Below are 15892 nucleotides of genomic sequence, written 5' to 3' on the forward strand. Positions count from 1 at the left end.
GGGCTCAGTGCTGATGGATGGTTGGGTTGAGGGGCTGAGAGGACCGCAGGGCGCGTCCTACCTGTCTTGTGAGAGGAGTTACCTGCTCAGGCCTGGAATGGGCCAGACAGGGACCCAGCTCTGCTGTGACTCACGGGGCCAAAGAGGCCAGGGCTGGGCTCACCTTGGGTGGGGGTTCCTGGAAGGCTGCGGGCTCCAAGATTTTGGGAGGTCGGTAGCGAGCGTTCCTCTCTTGCTCTATAGCGATGTCCTTTTCCATCTGATAAATGTCACTGCCCAGGAGTCAGGTCAGACAGGGAGAGAGAAACAAAGTCAGAACGCTGCTGGGGGCTCCTGCCTGCATGCCACCGAAGCCCAGATCCCATTTCTGTGTCCCCTGCACAGGGCAGTGGGGAGAGCCCGCTGAGACAGGCTGGAATACAGACCCATGGCCGCCCCCGCCCCAAGGCTGAGAGGATCACAGGAACGGATCTAGGGTGGGAAAAAGTGCGTGAGGAACCAGTCCCAGCCACACCAGACAGTGGAAGCGGGTGTCTCCCGCCCACCTCCCCACGCCTCTTACCCCCCGTCCCTGTGACTGGCGCTGATCTCCCAGAGATTTCTGACGTCCCGGACAACTTCATGGCCAAGGCCAGTGTTCTCCATCTCCTATTTCTCATTAAACCTCCCACCTCTGCATTCCTGGTGGGTGCTCGTGGGAGGGGGCTGTGCCTTCCCTGCCAGGTTAGCTAAGTGCATGCTTCTCGCCTGTTTTATCCCCAGTCCAGTGGTTCCCAACCTGGGAATCACAGGCCTCGGAGGACAGGAATGATTGCAGGGGGTCTATGAATCCACACGTTCACATGGGTACCAAGCACTGTCTGTAGACAAATATTATGTGCTACTGAAGTAAATTTCTAGGCCCAGGATGGAGCTGCTCCTGCCTGGGGAGTCACACCAGCAAACCAACACATAGGTAACTTTTGTATCCTTCTAAATGCTCTGCTTAATCAAAAACCAAGTACCATCAGTCAGCCAATCCAAACACCAGGCCAACGCGGGGCCGTCTACTTACTTCCTGCTTCTTATTTATTCTCTGTTTTTCTCTTCCTTGTTCTTTACTTTTTATCTTATAAATACGTCCTGCCTTCTGCCCCACTTTGCAGTTCTGGACCCTTGGGAAGGGAGATGCTGCTCCACAGAGTTAAATAAAGTTTGTTATCACCTAAATTATCTTCTTTAATCATTTTCAACAGTACTATTAAATATATAATATTTGGAATTGTGTTTTCAGATGTATACACATTCTGCTGTGTATAATAAAAAAATTCATTATATGGCTTACTACGTTTTGTCAATCAATGGATTCTAAAAGTATATTGTTACATGGAGGAATTCTCAAAATTTGACATTAAAAAGGTTCTTCTTACCCCCAAAAGATTGGGAAACACTCATCAAATCCTTTCTTAGCTCTAATGGGCTGTGAGGCTGTGGCCAGAGGGAGGTCTCCTGAGGTCATCGGGGTCATCTGAGACACATGGGGAGAGGTGACTCAGCCCAGGGACAGGCACCCTGGCACAGCTCCCCATGCTTCTCAAGCCCCAGAACAAATTAAGACCCCATCACCCCAGAGCTTTTGCCCTCTCAAGTTACGCCTTTCAAACACTTTTCTCCTGGAACCCTTCGGCTTCTCAAATATCCCTCATAAGGGACCAACAGATGAGTCCAGAATCAATCAGCAGTGTCAATGAAGGGACAGGCAGGAACAGAGAGGCCGTCTAAGCTGGAGCCCTGTCCACAAACAAGTGCAGTGGTACTCCCCCTGCCCAGGTCGGGGGTTCCCAGCCTCCCCCTTGGGTGCCTCCCCACAAGGTAGTTTCCAGGAGCATCTTCTTTCTCTAAAAAAAGTGCCAGCATGCTGAGTACAGTGTCTAAAGTTGCAGAATTTCGTGTGAATTACAGTACTAGATTCCCTAAAGTAGGAGCCAGCAAACAGCCCACGGGCCAAACCCAGTCCCCCTACCTACTTCCGTATGGTCCCAAACGAAATATGTTTTTCACATGTGTTAATGATTGAAAAAATTAAAAATGACAAGTGAAAATTATATGAAATTCAAATTTCAGTGTCCACAAATAACGTTTCGTTGAAACCCAGCTACACCCACTCATTTACGCGCCGTCTTCGGCTGCTTCTGAACTACAGCAGAGATGAGCGGTTTCAACAGAGACCGTGCAGCTTGCAAAGCCCCAAATACTTACTGCCTGGCTCTGTACAGAAAACGTTTGCTGACTCCTGCCCCAAAGGACGCAAAGAAGTCAGACCACCCAAGTGGAAGCTGGTGGCAGGCCGGCCACCAAGGAAACAGAGAGACCCTCTGAAAGGCACCCTTCACCCAGGACTTCCTGGCACCCAGGGGATAATGGCTTTTGGACACCTGAGAAGGATCACACACTCAGGCCCCAACGCTCCATTCAGAAGGCAGAGGTTGTAATAGGGAAGAACAAATCTGACTCTATATTAGATCTGTTTCTTTTATTTAACCCTTGTATCCTATTGTTTGTTAATCACTAAAGGGATGCTGCCTGTAAGCTTAAATTGTACATAACAGCCCATCTCTGGGAACCCTGCCTCCCAGGTAATCAGCGTTAGGCTAAAATACCTCTGTTTAGCTCATGGGAAACATCCTGACCACGCCCACATGTGAATGACTGCAGGCAGGAAGAAATTAACACAGCCCCTCTGGAGTCGGACCAGAGCCAGGAAATGTTTGACTCTACTCCCTCCCTTTTAGTATAAAACAAGCCTGCATTCCAACTGGGGGAAGACAGCTCTTTGGGACACAGTCCCCCATCTTCTGGGTCTGCTGGCTTTCTGAATAAAGTTGCTGTTCCTTGTCCCAGCAACTCGTCTTTTGATTTATTGGCCTGTCGTGGGGCGAGCAGTATGAGCTTGGCCTCAGTAACAAGGTGACCCCTGGGTCACTGTTTTCACAGTCAAAAATCACCCCTTTCCCTGATGTCTGCGGGAGCAATCAAAGGCAGAAGAGAGGCACAGGGGTGCTGCCGGGAAAGTAGGTTCCACGTTCATGCCAGGTGCCTGTAAGGTGCACCGCTAACCACAGCAAAGGGCGTGGGCACTTCAGTGAAAGTTTGATTCAGTCTTTGGGTTCAAAACCAAAATACATTTTCTGGGCACATCCTAGGAGCACGCCCTGTGCTCAGGGTTAGGAGAGGCAGCGATGGGGAAGCTGACCCTGGCTTGCTGTGTCTCGTGTTCATGCCTGACAGCGAACTTGGGTTTGACCTCCTGTCTCTGACACAGCGCTGGCCTCTGTAACGCACGTGCGGCACCTTCTGCTGGGAGGATGGGCTGACTCTGCCTGGACACAAGGCTCTGTGTCGGTCAGAGGGGGTTCCCGTGCGAGTCCCAGCCTCACCTGCCCCTGCCTTGGGCCACTCACCAACTCTGAGCCTGAATTCTCTCATCCATGGGTGGGGACAAGGACATCGGCTGCATTTTGTTTAGGAAAATATGCTGCAAACCCCTAAGCGCTGCTGAAGGGGAAACTTGCTCTCAGGGGTCCCTGTGCCCGCAGCCCCCACCCACCTCCATGCTCACCTGAGGCTGCACACGAGCTCGGTGAAGCGGGGTCGCTCACTGGGGTCGTAGTCCCAGCAGCGGGTCATGAGGGTGTAGAGAACAGGCGGGCAGAGGTCGGGCTTGGGCAGCCGGTCCCCCTTCTCGAGCACCCCGATGACATCCTTGTTCTCCAGCCAAAAGAAGGGCTGCTTCCCAAAGCTCAGGATCTCCCACATGCACACGGCTGAGGGCGGAGGGGGAGGGCTCAGGGCCCGGGCTGGGCGGCCTTGCGCCTGGAGAGGCCAGCCCTCCTTGCCCGGGAACAACTGTGCAGTCAGCACTCTGCCCCTACCGGGACCGCGCTGCGTTCCCCCGCTCCCCCTAGAGCATCCCGGCAGGCTTGCCCACCATGGTGGTCCACCAAAGGACCGGTCACCTGCATCTGTCCGCAAACTAAGCCGCCCCCCACCAAAGCCCCTTCCACAGGGAGCTGTGGGGATTCTGTGGAATGAGGAGGAGACAGTCAAAGGCACGTCATTGGGACCACCAGTGCCTTCCATCAGAAAGCTGGGCTTCAAAGCCTAGAGCCAATGCTGCCATGTGATCACAGGCAAGCCCCTGACTCGCCTGAGCCTCAGTTTCCTTATCTGGAAAATGGGAATAATAATAATAAGCCTTTACTAGCCCGGCCATGGAGACCCGAATGGGAGAATCTACTTGGCTGTGTGCTCTGTAAGTGGCTGTCTGTCCATCACCTGGTTTTGCTCACCTCTGTCCCCACCTTAGTCCCCTGGGCTGGTGGACACACTCATCTCAAGAGCCTTTTCTGGGAAGATTAACTCATCCTGCCCAGGCTGGCATTCAGCCTGTGTCACCCCCAACCCACCGCTCACTTCTGGGACTTCTCAGTGGCTGCAGAAAGATAGAATCTTTGCAAGCCAGGGGTGGGGGTCCAGACCCTTTCCCCCTGTGCCCCTCAGTCTGGCCACAGAGGTGAGGATTAGAACCCTTTTCCACGCCTGCCGGAAAGTCCACTCACCAAACATCCAGACGTCGCTGGCTGTCGTGAAGCGGCGGAAGTTAATGGACTCGGGGGACATCCATTTGATGGGGAGACGCGTCACAGAGGCTTGGGGTGGACAACAGGTTTACAGAAGTTATTTAAAGAAGAAAGAGCCAGATTTATCCAGAAATACAGCCTTCTCTCCAGAGACTGTTGGCCTGGGCTTACTCAATAGCAGCCTCTTGAGGGGATTTTGGTTTCAGTGACCACCCCCAGGGACAATGCCATGACACCACTGCCACCTCACCTTTGTAATACTCCTCGTCCTCAATGTACCGGGAAAGGCCAAAGTCCCCCAGCTTCACACACTCGGGGGAGGCCACCAGGATGTTCCGGACAGCGATGTCCCTGGAAGAAGGAGGCAAAGACAAGATGAGAAGGTTCAGAATGCTTCAGAGGGACACACAGACAGACAGATGGACAGAGAGACAAAGGAGAAGAGCGCTTCAGGGACCCGGCCTCAGGAGCGGAACGGCAGCTTCTGTCGGTCAGCCCTTCCCTGACCCACTGAGTCGTCCTGCTGGGGCTCAGCTCAGGCGGGAGCCTTGGCGGCGGCCGGGCAACTCCGCCACACACACGGCCTGTCGTCTCCTTCCATCTCCCTGCTGAGCCTCATCTGCCACCTCCCTCCCACTCCTTCCATGTCCCTGCCGTAAAGCATGTTCCCAGTTCCCAGGACGTCCTCCAGGCACTGGCCCTGTTGCCTGCATTGTCCCCTCTGCTGGGGATGCCGTCACCTTGCTGACTTTTCAGGGGAGACCCTCAGCCACTTTCCTGGTCACAGTGAACACCCCCTCGTCCCGCGGCTCCCTAGGACTGGGCACACTTTGCGATGGCCAAGCAGTAGCCGTTCACCGCCAGCTTCGACGGAGCCCTGGGATAGCCAGGACCGTCCAAAGGCTTCACACACCCGAGCTGTGACCCAGAGACCCTCAGAACCCCCAGTACGGAGGAGGAGACCAGGCACCGAGAGCTGGAGGTACATGCCCGGCAGCTGGCCGGTGGGAACAGGGGTCAGCCTAGAGCTGAGCTCTCACCCGCCACCCCCCCACCCCACTGGAGAGAACTCGCTGACTCAGTTTACCTCATGTTGCCAGCATCGCTTCTAACCCCAAACTGGCTCATCTCTTGTTTCTCCCACGCAGGCTCCACACCCTACCATCTGTCTTTCTTGTTGAAAAGATGACTTCAAAGCACAACTTCACACAAACAAAGGAAGCAAATCTACTACCTCACCACCTTTGCCCCATGACTATTTACCCTTGTGTTAGAAGATGAATTCCACAAGGAAAGGGATTTTTGTCTGTTTTGATTATAACTTTACCCCAGAGCCTAGGACAATGCCTGGAGGCACACGGTAAGGGTTCCATAATACTTGTTGCATGAGTGAGTGAATGAGTTTTATATCCCTCAACATTGCTTTGCGTGGTGTCACCCGCAAGGCCACATATCTGATGCTGATTGTGTTGGACTGAAGAATTCACCTGCTCACCCCAGTGCTCTGAGAGCATCCCCACTGTCTCCTCCAGAGGACCATGTCCCCTGTGGCGGGAACCTCCTTTGAGGGAATGGGAAGAAAGCCAGGTGGAGAAGAGACCAGCTCTACAGAGGCAGGATTGGACTTGGCAGCCTGAAGGTGCTGGGAACTGGGGCAGTGCCAGTCACTCGGGCTGGAAGGGCCGGACCCCAGGATGGTCCCAGCACTGTCCTAGCCCAGTCTCTCCTGCCTGGCTGAGTGCCTCCAAGTGGGCTTGCTGGAGGAGAACAAGGGGAGAGCAAGCAGGGAAGGGATTTCTGGGACGCGGGCTAGGATGCACTGAGTTACAGCCAGACACCTCGGACTTCAGGTTTTCTCTAATAGCAATCCTGGGCGGGACTGATCGCTATTCCACTTTTCAGAGGAGGGAAGGGTTCAGAGAAGGCGCTCAAGTTATCACATAGGCGAGACTAGAGCCAGGCCTTCAACACCGGTCTGTACAACTCCAGAGCCCTGCTCTACCCCACCCTGGCCAGGTGCCTCCCCAGCCCCACCTGTGGACACAGTTGATGCTCTCCAGGTAGGCCATGGCCTTGCAGATCTGCAGCGAGTACAGGACCAGGGTGAGCACCTTCAGGGCATTCTTGTTCCGCTCCAGGTAGTGGCCCAGCTGCGGGAAGGGGAAGATGCCATGAGGACACCGCCCAGCCTCGGGGTGGAGCCTGGAGGGTGGGGGTGGGGGTGCCAGGCTGCAAGGCCTTCCCTGGGGGTGGTGGTGCAGGGAGGGCACACCCAGGCTGGCAAGGTCCAGCAACTTCCTCTACAAATGGTCTTGGGAGTGTTTCAGCTGGCATCCCCGCCACCGCCCACGAGGCCCTGCTCCCCGGTGGCCCAGCTGTCCTCGCACGGGTTCCCCCCGCCCCCCAGCTCACCTCCCCGTAGGGGTACAGCTCCATGATGATCCAGGTGGGCTCCTCCTCGATGATGCCGATCAGCTTCACGATATGCGGGTGGTCCAGGTTCCTCATGATCACTGAGGGCGGGCAAGAGGGCGGGCCCGAGCACCTCTAAGGTCCAAGGCGAGACTCGTGCTTTGCTGACCCAGCCGGGTGAAGCCGGAGTGCGACCCCCACCCCCGCTGCTGGGGGAGCTGGCACCGCCCCTGCCCAGACCCCTCCGGGCTGGGCTCTGGACCGTCTCCAGCTCCAGGCGCGGGGGTCCTCGGGGATGCCCACCTGCCTCGCTCATGAACTTCTCCTTGTTGTCCAGGGTGCAGTCTTTCTTGCAGGTCTTCACAGCCACGTTGATTTTCTCCCCTTTCTGCAACAAGAGTGTGTCCAGGGCCTCAGTCCTGCCTGGTGCCCCAGACAAAAATGTCCCCTTCCTGGTGTCCCCACAGTCTTCCCACGAGCCTGGCCACCAGCTGAGGGGAGACAGGTGACGCCTGGGTGTCTGGGTCTCTGCCGAGCCTGCTCTCCTCCTGGTCTCTTCTCTTCCTTCCCTCCCCACCCTCTTCTTGATCAGGTAAGTCAGGACTGGAAGAACGTTCAAGATCAGATCCCTCGAACCCCTGGCCATCAGATGGGGACACTGAGGCCAAGGTGCCTCGCGATCTGCCCAGAGTTAGTGGCATGTGTGGAGCACGTGCAAGGCTGTCATCAGAGAGGCGTCCAGGGCTCTCTCTCTCTTTATCCTTGGTTTTTTCCATTTTTGCTGCCCCTTTCCTTCAGCTCCGCCCTTTCTCCAAAGGGCAAGTCTCATCCTGCTCCATCGGCGGCCTCAGACCCCACCTTGCTCTTCTCACACTGCATCTCATCACGCCTCCCACCGAGAGCCAGTCTCCCCTCTCCAGGCGCCGCCTCCGTCTGGGCCTCTGCTAGGGCTGCCCCCTTGGGAAGTACTCTTGTTTGCATCACTCCCTGGGTATTTCATAAATACAGCAGAGGGCCAGTGGGCCGACATCCACACACCACGGTGGCTGCCTCCAACCCTGGAGTATTCGAGCTCCTCTCTAGTTCCGCCGAAGAGGGGTGTTGGGGGGAGGGGCTGGAACTCACGTGATTTGTGTAGACACCTTCATAGACCTCCCCAAAAAAGCCTTCTCCGAGGATACGACTCAGTACCACATCCTCCCGGGTGATGCCGTACTGTGAGCCTGCACACGGGGAGAAAGCAGACAGTCCCTGAGTGCACAAACCGGCTGGCACCCCTGGGAATCTGAGCATCTCCAGGCTCTGCTCCCCTCCTGCCCAGGCATTACTGGACCCCTCCAATGACACCTCAGCCAGGATCCAGGGGCTGGGCTGGGAAAGGGGGTCTAGAAGTTTCCATTGTCTCAGACCCAGGGAAGAGCCATTGCTCTGTTCCCTCTGAAGACTGGGCCCCATGTCCGTGATCTTAGGACCCCCACCAACACTACAGGCACACAAAGGGTCAATGGTGTGGGGGCAAAAACCATGATCTCCACTTTCAAAATCAAAGCTGCCTCACTCAGTTTTGTCCCTGTCTGAGACACACGTGGGGGAGGACAAAGGAAGGACAGAAAGTCCCCCTGTGGTGTCACGTGTCCCCAAATGTCTCTTCCCAGGGTCCTGGATGGGGCTGACGCTGGGGGGCCAGGGATCTACCTCCCGGTCTTCGCAGGGTCTCATCAGGAATCTCTGCGTAGATGTCTGATTCTGGAATGACAGAAGGGGACCCTCCGTGGGCAAGATGCCTCAGGGGCACCGCCCGGAACCAGGTGTGGGGTTCCCTGTGCTGGCCAGTGGAACCAAGCTGACATCGCCAGGAGGGGCGTGGGGAGGGACCAGGTGAGCACCTGGCTCCCGTCCCAGGTTTCAGAATGACCACAGAGCCCAGGGACCTCGACTTGAGTCCACCTGCTGCTACCTGGTTGTCACTTAGGGCAAGCTGGTCTCCCTTAGTTTTAGTTTTCCTTTCTGCGAGATGAATGCTTGGGGGGCATGTAAAGATTAAATAAAATAATACTTATTATGTATTTAATACTTTCATGGACTGAATGTCTTTGTCCCCTCTCCCCTCCTGTCCCCCAGTGTGAGGGCATTAAGAGGCCAGGCCTTTGGGAGGTGACTAAGTTTAGATGAGGTCATGAGGGTGGGGCCCCATGGTGGGATCAGTGCCCTTGTAAGAAGACGAAGAGAGAAAGAACTCCACCATGTGAGGGCACAGAGAAGGTGGCCACCTGCAAGCCAGGAAGGGAGTCCTCACCAGGACCAGACCACGCTGGCCCCCTGGTCGTAGATTTCCAGCCTCTAGGGCTGTGAGCAATCAGTCTGCTGTCTAAGCCCCCAGCCTGAGCCTGTGGCATTTTGTTACGGAGCACGACCAAGACAAACACGGTATCCTGTACTAACTACCCAACACGTGCCAGTTATCACAATGAAGGGTACTGAAGCCATCACGGAGTAGTCACAGGGGAAGTTCATTTTTCTGTAACTCTGAGGGAATCCTTGATGGTGTCACAAGAGCAGGTAGAAGAGAGGCCCCGGGCCCAGGCAGAGGGCGGCAGATGGGCAGGCTTACCGATGCTGCAGCTTTCTGAGAGGTGGGACCGCTGGGCCTCCAGGTTTCTGTAGGAGGAGATGAGAGGGCAGAGCTAAGTGAGCCCAGAGCCTGGCAGTGCTCCCCAGGGCAGCCTCGGCCCCTGTCTCCCCCCTGCCCTCCCTGTAGGGCCACCAGTTCTCTGTCTCTGGCCTGCCTGTCTTGATGGCAATAATCGGGGAGCATGACCCAGGCCACCAGGGGGCAGCAGGGAGGGGGCAGCAGCGATGCTCCAGGTGGCATCAGGACACAGGAATGTGCCTGCACGAATTTGCTGGGAGAAATTTACTGACAAAAATCGCCACTTGTGGAAGGCTGGGGTTCCAGCATTTTCCCCTGGGGCCCGGAAACTGGACAGCATGGTAGAGAAGGCTCCCTGTTTGTCCTGACTTCTTCCTCTGGGAAGACACAGGCTGAGCACGGGGTCCCTAGTTCCCTGCCTCCCACCTTCTGTTCGTACTCACAGCACGGGGATCTGGGGCAGGCTGTTCCGCTTCTCACCATCTGGGGAGAGGGGAGGAAGAGGGGCAGCTGGAGCCAGGGACACAGGGTCCTGGATGGACGAGTGACCTTACCGCTCCTAGGAGCCAACCCAAGGAAGACCCCTCCCACCCTTCTGCATCCTCTGAAAGTCGGTGTGGAAGGTGGGTGGGCCTTTGGCTTGAATTGGAATCCTCTAGAAACTCAGGCTTGCTCCTGCCACTGTCGACATGTTCCAGCCTCCTCCCCCTGCTTTCTGATTCCATCCCCAAACACACGCACACACACTTAGGAGGGACCAGCCACATTCGAGCAATAGCTTTGATCTGCCCAGGGCTACAAATGCTCCGCGTCCAGAAGCCGGCACCCATGCCCCCCTGGGCCAGCGAGGCCAAGGCCGGTGGTTGAGGACCCAGGGTGAGACCACAGGGAGGGGCCAGCAGGGCTGGGTGCGCCCCTCCCCCGCCCCCTACTGGCAAAGCTTACACATCGGTCATGTGGTTTAGCTTCTGCTGGGGGGCGGGGATTGGCTCCGCTGGGCCACTCTCTGCCCTGCCGGGCCAGTTTACCTTCGAGCAGAAACGAACCTTTCTTTGGACGAATGATGAGAGAGCCTTTGTGCGCTCCCTGCAGCCGGCAATAACCGTCTACGAGGTCAGCCATGTTCTCGGCCTCTGCCAGAGAGGAGGTTTTGATGGACAAGGACTGCAGAGAAGAGACCAGCCAAGGGTGAGACCCCAGAGCCTTGGCTAGAGTCTACCCCACAGGACTGGCACCCACCCCCTGCGGGGCGCCATCAGCCCTTCTCCTGGAGCTCGGCTTGCCTTCCCCATCGCCACCAGGGGGCACTCTCATCGCCCCTCTCAACTGACCACCCTGCACTCTAGGAGGACCAGTTTCAGGTCTGACACATGCCTTGTAGGGGCTCAGCACGCAAGAGCAGAAACTGAGAAAAGGGAGGAGAGAGGGAGCGGGGTTAGGGGCAGACAAATGAAAGGAGAGACAATCTGTTTGCAGCCTGAGGTCTCTCTGACTCTTACACCCACAGAAAGCCCCCGGTCCCTGAGGTCTTGATTCTGAGTCATTGTTCACTTGCTCAAAGTTAGACCTCTGATCAGTACCTTGCTTTCTGTTCTCCCCTCCCCTCAGAAACACCTCCAACTTTTTCCCTGACGTTTTAAAAACTAACTTAACCTCGTGACATATTTTCCTTAACATATCATCATCTGCTACCTTGTCTAAGAATTAGGTGCTGTTTTCTTAACAAGATCTCAGAAGCCAAGGAAGCCCTGGCCAGGCTGGCCTGAGCAGGAACTCACAACTCGCAGCTGTACCCTGTTGTTTGAGAGCTTCCAGGGGCCCACAGATGCTCACCTGGGGGGCACCTTCGATGCCCAGCTGCAGCACCGCCTGACCCTCCTCCAGCGGGAGGCACCTGATGGACTTGATCTGCTTGAACTCGGCCAGGCAGGTGGGCTGTGGGAATGGAGAGGGGCCCTTCAGACCATCCCACTCCTGGGATCAGGCTGTGCAGGTTGATCAGTACGGGACTGGAAGTGGGGCGCCAGGAAGAACTGGGGACTGGGAGTGTCTCAGGGGATGAAGAGAGAATCAAAGAAGTTTAAGATGAGAAGGATCAAGGAGGTGAGTGTATCTGAGTGGTAGAGCACATGCTTGGTACGCATAAGGTCGTGGGTTCAATTCCTAGTATTTCCATTAAAAAAAAGTGGGAGGGTGAGGGTGAATAAAAGATTAGAAGGATCATCTTGCCCAAGCCTCTGGTAGAAGAAAAAATAAGTCTAGAGAGAGCCAGGACTTGCCCAAGGTCATATGCCAAGTTGGTGGTAGGGCCCGGACTGGACCCAGGTCTCCTAGGGACATGATTAACCCCATTTTGCCATTGAAAGAGTAACCCTTTCATCTGAGTCAGAAGAGCAGTAGTAATGTCCTTCTCTCTTCTCCTCCTGAGCGCCCCCGGCCCCCTCCTCTGGGCAGGGGATAGTCCCAGGGATGTAAAGGACCGTCTGCCCCACGCCGTTATCCCAAACACTCTCTCTGCAGCAACCCATACCGAGGGCCTCTTTGCCCTCAGCAAAGGGCAGGAAGAACTGATGGATCAGGTGAGGGTAGAGGTAGCAGAAAGGGAAAGGCCGCTCTGCCCAGGGCTGGGTGCGGCCTGCCCCCACCTCCACCCCTGTCTCTGTACCTTGGCATCTTGACTTGTCAGCTGGCGGATGCCTTTAGGGCCGATGACCAGGTCCACAGTAATGTTCCATCCTTGCTGGAATAAAAGGAGAGTTGGGCTGTTGCCCCAGCTCTACCCACCCATATTTCAGAAGTTTGAAAACAGCTCGCTAAGCTAGACACAGGCCACTGTCTCCTGGGCCCTCCAGCTCCTTCCATCCTAACCCGCTGCCATGCAGATGACCTGCTCCCAACACCCTGCTAGCTCTGCCCACCCCCTAGATTTGGAGCCAAGATGTCAGTTCCCTTTCTCAAGCAAGTGGCTTAACGTTAGTTGCAAATTCATATGCATCAGGGAAGCCCTGATGCTACAGAACCTACAAGCAAGCAAATCCTCTTCTTGACCGGCCCCCCCAACCCTGAATTGGCCTCATGGCCCCCTTTTGGGTCCAGGAGAGAATAAAGAGGGCATGTTATTACAATGAGTTCACAGCGATAGGTCTCCTGGTCGATGTTGGCAAAGCCGGCGAGGGTGTTGAAGAACTTCATGACGCACTCCTCCTCCCGGAGCGAGGCGTACTGCTGGAACGTCTGCTGGATCATCTTTCGGAACTGCTTGGGCTAGGGGGACACCGTCAGCAGTGAGCGGGTGCTGCTCCTATGAGCTCTGATTCCTTCCCTAAGATGTCATGCCAGCCTGCCCGCTGCCTGAGGACCATCCCCAGGCCTCTGCCATGAGGGAGCAGGGCTCTCTTGCCTAAAACACATACCTGTTGTCTCAAGGGAGCTCACCAGAGCCCTGCGAAGGATGCAGGGGAGGTGGTATCCCCAGGGCTCAGGCCACACAGCTAACTAGCCTCCGGTGTGGAACCAGATGCTGGTTTCCAGATCCCCCGCCACAGAAAGGGCCCACTGGATGGATGGAGCGGTCCTATGTCCAGATGGCCCAAGGCAGCACAAACACCCTGGCTCCCCTGAGTATCCCCAGCCTCATCCCTTGAGCTCTGTTCCTGGGGGGACACAAAGGGGGTCTTCCTGGGCCCCTCACCTGCTGGTTTCCTCACCTTTAGGTTCTCCTGCATCTGCTTTGGGAAAAACAGGTCCAGCCCCACTTCCTTCCTGAAAGAAGTGGAGAAAAGCAGCATTAAATTCCACTTCATTCCCTAACCCAGGACTTCTGGCCAATCTGGGAACAGTGAGAGGGCTTGAGGACCAGGGAGATTGGTTCTGCCTGGCTCTGGTCTGGGGATGATGGGTGTAGGGGGTGAGCAGGAAGAGCAGGGCAGGAAGGAAAAAAGGGAGGAGAGGCCGGGGCCAGTCCCAGGACTTACTCCAGGAGCTCGAAGTTGGACTTTTTGTCAAGTGCGTTGTGGGGCATGTCCTTGAAGAACCTCCTGGAGAAAGAGAAGCCATGGAGAGGCTAATGGCTGGGGAATGAGGCCGTCAGAGTTGGGTCACCTGATGCCCACACATTGGCCTAGAAGCCCCCTCCCCTGCCAGATGTGGGAACCACTGGGAAGGAGAAAGAGGAGAGTCAAAAAATTCAATATTTAGAAAGCCATGAAGAAAAAGAAAACCCACACATTTCCTCCTGGAAAAGACTCCAGCTTGCTCTGGGAGGTCCAGCTCTGGGAGGTCCAGCTCTGGGACTACCCAGTTGTGGGGCAGAAAGGGAAGATTGTGGTTCTATCAGGGTCTCTAAAACTAAATGACCCAAAGCAGCCAACACTTGAGCTATCAGTAAAGGAATGTCTACCTCCACCTTCAGGCTCTCGGTTCCCTTTGTGATTTCCTTTCCCCTCATCTGCTATCTCTGAAATATTATATGTGTGTATGTAAATAATTATTAAATGTAGCAAACATGAAAACTTTTGAATGTATGGAACAAGAGAAGAAAATAAAAATAATCCATAATCCTACCACCAGGAGTAACATCTATTAATTTTAATGCATATTCTAAGTCCCATTTCCCTTAAAATGTATTTCTTGATGGAGATTTTTATGTACTATGTGTTTATAACAGTTATTTAGGTAGAGACCAAAGAGACAATGTCTCCCTTTGTGTTATCCTCCTTTCCCTGTTTGGATCTGTGTCTAGTAATTTCTTCAACTGTTGCAGACATTGTCCCACTCTTGATGGTACATTAGAGTGATTCAGTGCTTCCCTTAAACCAGGTGTCCTTATGTATATCTGGGAATATTTTATGCTACTGATACCATAAGCAGAGAGGGAACTGAACCCAGGGCCTTATGCATGCGCTTTACCACTGAGCTAGACTCACTCACCCTAAGTACTTTAAACACATTAACTCATTTACTTCTCAGCAACAATCCTATAAGGTTGTTACCATTGTCATCATTCCCATTTTACAGATGAAAGAAGTGAGGCACAGAGAGATCAAGTGACCTGCCCAATCAGTGGAAGATCCAGATTGCAAATTCAGGCAGCCCAGCTTCAGATCCTTTGCTCTTCATCACTATGCCCAGTTGTTCCTTGATATGAGTTGAGTGCATTGAGGACTCATCTTGGTAATCACGTATCTTGTGCATATACCACACTTATTTTTTAAGCGAGGAAAAAATATGTATTTTTCCCTAGAGATACTGTATATCTGTAGGCAGGTGACAATGTGAATAGGACCAGAGACTCTAGCCCATGATCTATGGGTAGACTGCTGGAAGCTTTTCAAAAAAAAAAAATCACAGTCTTGGAAAATTCTGCATTGTGCCTGATTTTTGGAAATGTATCTATCTCTCTTGGTGAGAAATAGTCATAAGTCAACTTTAAAACAATCCATGAGAATGGATAGCTTTGGATTCAACTTTAAAAATGATAGGCTTGAAAATCTTCTATGAAGCTGACCAAATAGGTTCTTCCACATCCTTTCCCTAATATCACAGAAGTTGTACCTCCAAGGTCAACCCTTAAGAATAAGAACATTTTGGTCAACTAATCTTTGACAAAGGAGGCAAGAATATGCAATGGAATAAAGACAGTCTCTTCAGCAAATGGTGTTGGGAAAACTGGACAGCAGCACGCAAATCAATGAAGCTAGAACACTCCCTTACACCATACACAAAAATAAACTCAAAATGGATCAAAGACTTAAACATAAGACAAGACATAATAAACCTCCTAGAAGAAAATATAGGCAAAACATTATCTGACATACATCTCAAAAGTGTTCTCCTAGAACAGTCTACCCAAGTAATAGAAATAAAAGCAAGAATAAACAAATGGGACTTAACGAAACTTACAAGCTTCTGCACAGCAAAGGAAACCATAAGTGAAACAAAACAACAACCTACGGAATGGGAGAAAACTTTCGCAAATGAAACTGACAAAGGCTTGACCTCCAGAATATAGAAGCAGCTTATACGACTTAATAAGAAAAAAAACCAAACAACCCAATCCAAAAATGGGCAGAAGACCTAAACAAGCAATTCTCCAAGGAAGAAATACAAATGATCAATAGGCACATGAAAAAATGCTCAGTATCACTAATTATCAGAGAAATGCAAATCAAAACTACAATGAGGTGTCACCTCACACCAGTCAGAATGACCG

At 53.6% G+C, this 15892-nt stretch overlaps 1 protein-coding gene across 8 annotated transcripts in view; it reads right to left on the reverse strand.

Annotated features, from left to right (window-relative positions):
* PTK2B (protein tyrosine kinase 2 beta) overlaps window positions 1-15892 on the reverse strand; it is a 117379-nt gene that overhangs the window by 13749 nt on the left and 87738 nt on the right. For 7 of the 8 annotated variants that reach the window (XM_031692547.2, XM_031692546.2, XM_031692544.2 and 4 more), the window contains 17 exons: window positions 13656-13718; window positions 13389-13443; window positions 12805-12945; window positions 12347-12421; window positions 11515-11616; window positions 10728-10845; window positions 10125-10164; window positions 9643-9689; window positions 8727-8777; window positions 8157-8254; window positions 7335-7419; window positions 7032-7132; window positions 6654-6769; window positions 4870-4970; window positions 4599-4688; window positions 3599-3803; window positions 164-272 (listed from right to left, as the gene is read on the reverse strand). In XM_031692547.2, coding sequence (XP_031548407.1) covers window positions 164-272; window positions 3599-3803; window positions 4599-4688; window positions 4870-4970; window positions 6654-6769; window positions 7032-7132; window positions 7335-7419; window positions 8157-8254; window positions 8727-8777; window positions 9643-9689; window positions 10125-10164; window positions 10728-10845; window positions 11515-11616; window positions 12347-12421; window positions 12805-12945; window positions 13389-13443; window positions 13656-13718 — 1597 coding nt within the window. The remainder of the gene's footprint in view (window positions 1-163; window positions 273-3598; window positions 3804-4598; window positions 4689-4869; window positions 4971-6653; window positions 6770-7031; window positions 7133-7334; window positions 7420-8156; window positions 8255-8726; window positions 8778-9642; window positions 9690-10124; window positions 10165-10727; window positions 10846-11514; window positions 11617-12346; window positions 12422-12804; window positions 12946-13388; window positions 13444-13655; window positions 13719-15892) is intronic. The other variant, XM_031692545.2, reaches the window with a different exon arrangement.

The sequence above is a fragment of the Vicugna pacos genome, chromosome 31 (assembly GCF_048564905.1).
Source record: "Vicugna pacos chromosome 31, VicPac4, whole genome shotgun sequence".
Classification (NCBI taxonomy): domain Eukaryota; kingdom Metazoa; phylum Chordata; class Mammalia; order Artiodactyla; family Camelidae; genus Vicugna; species Vicugna pacos.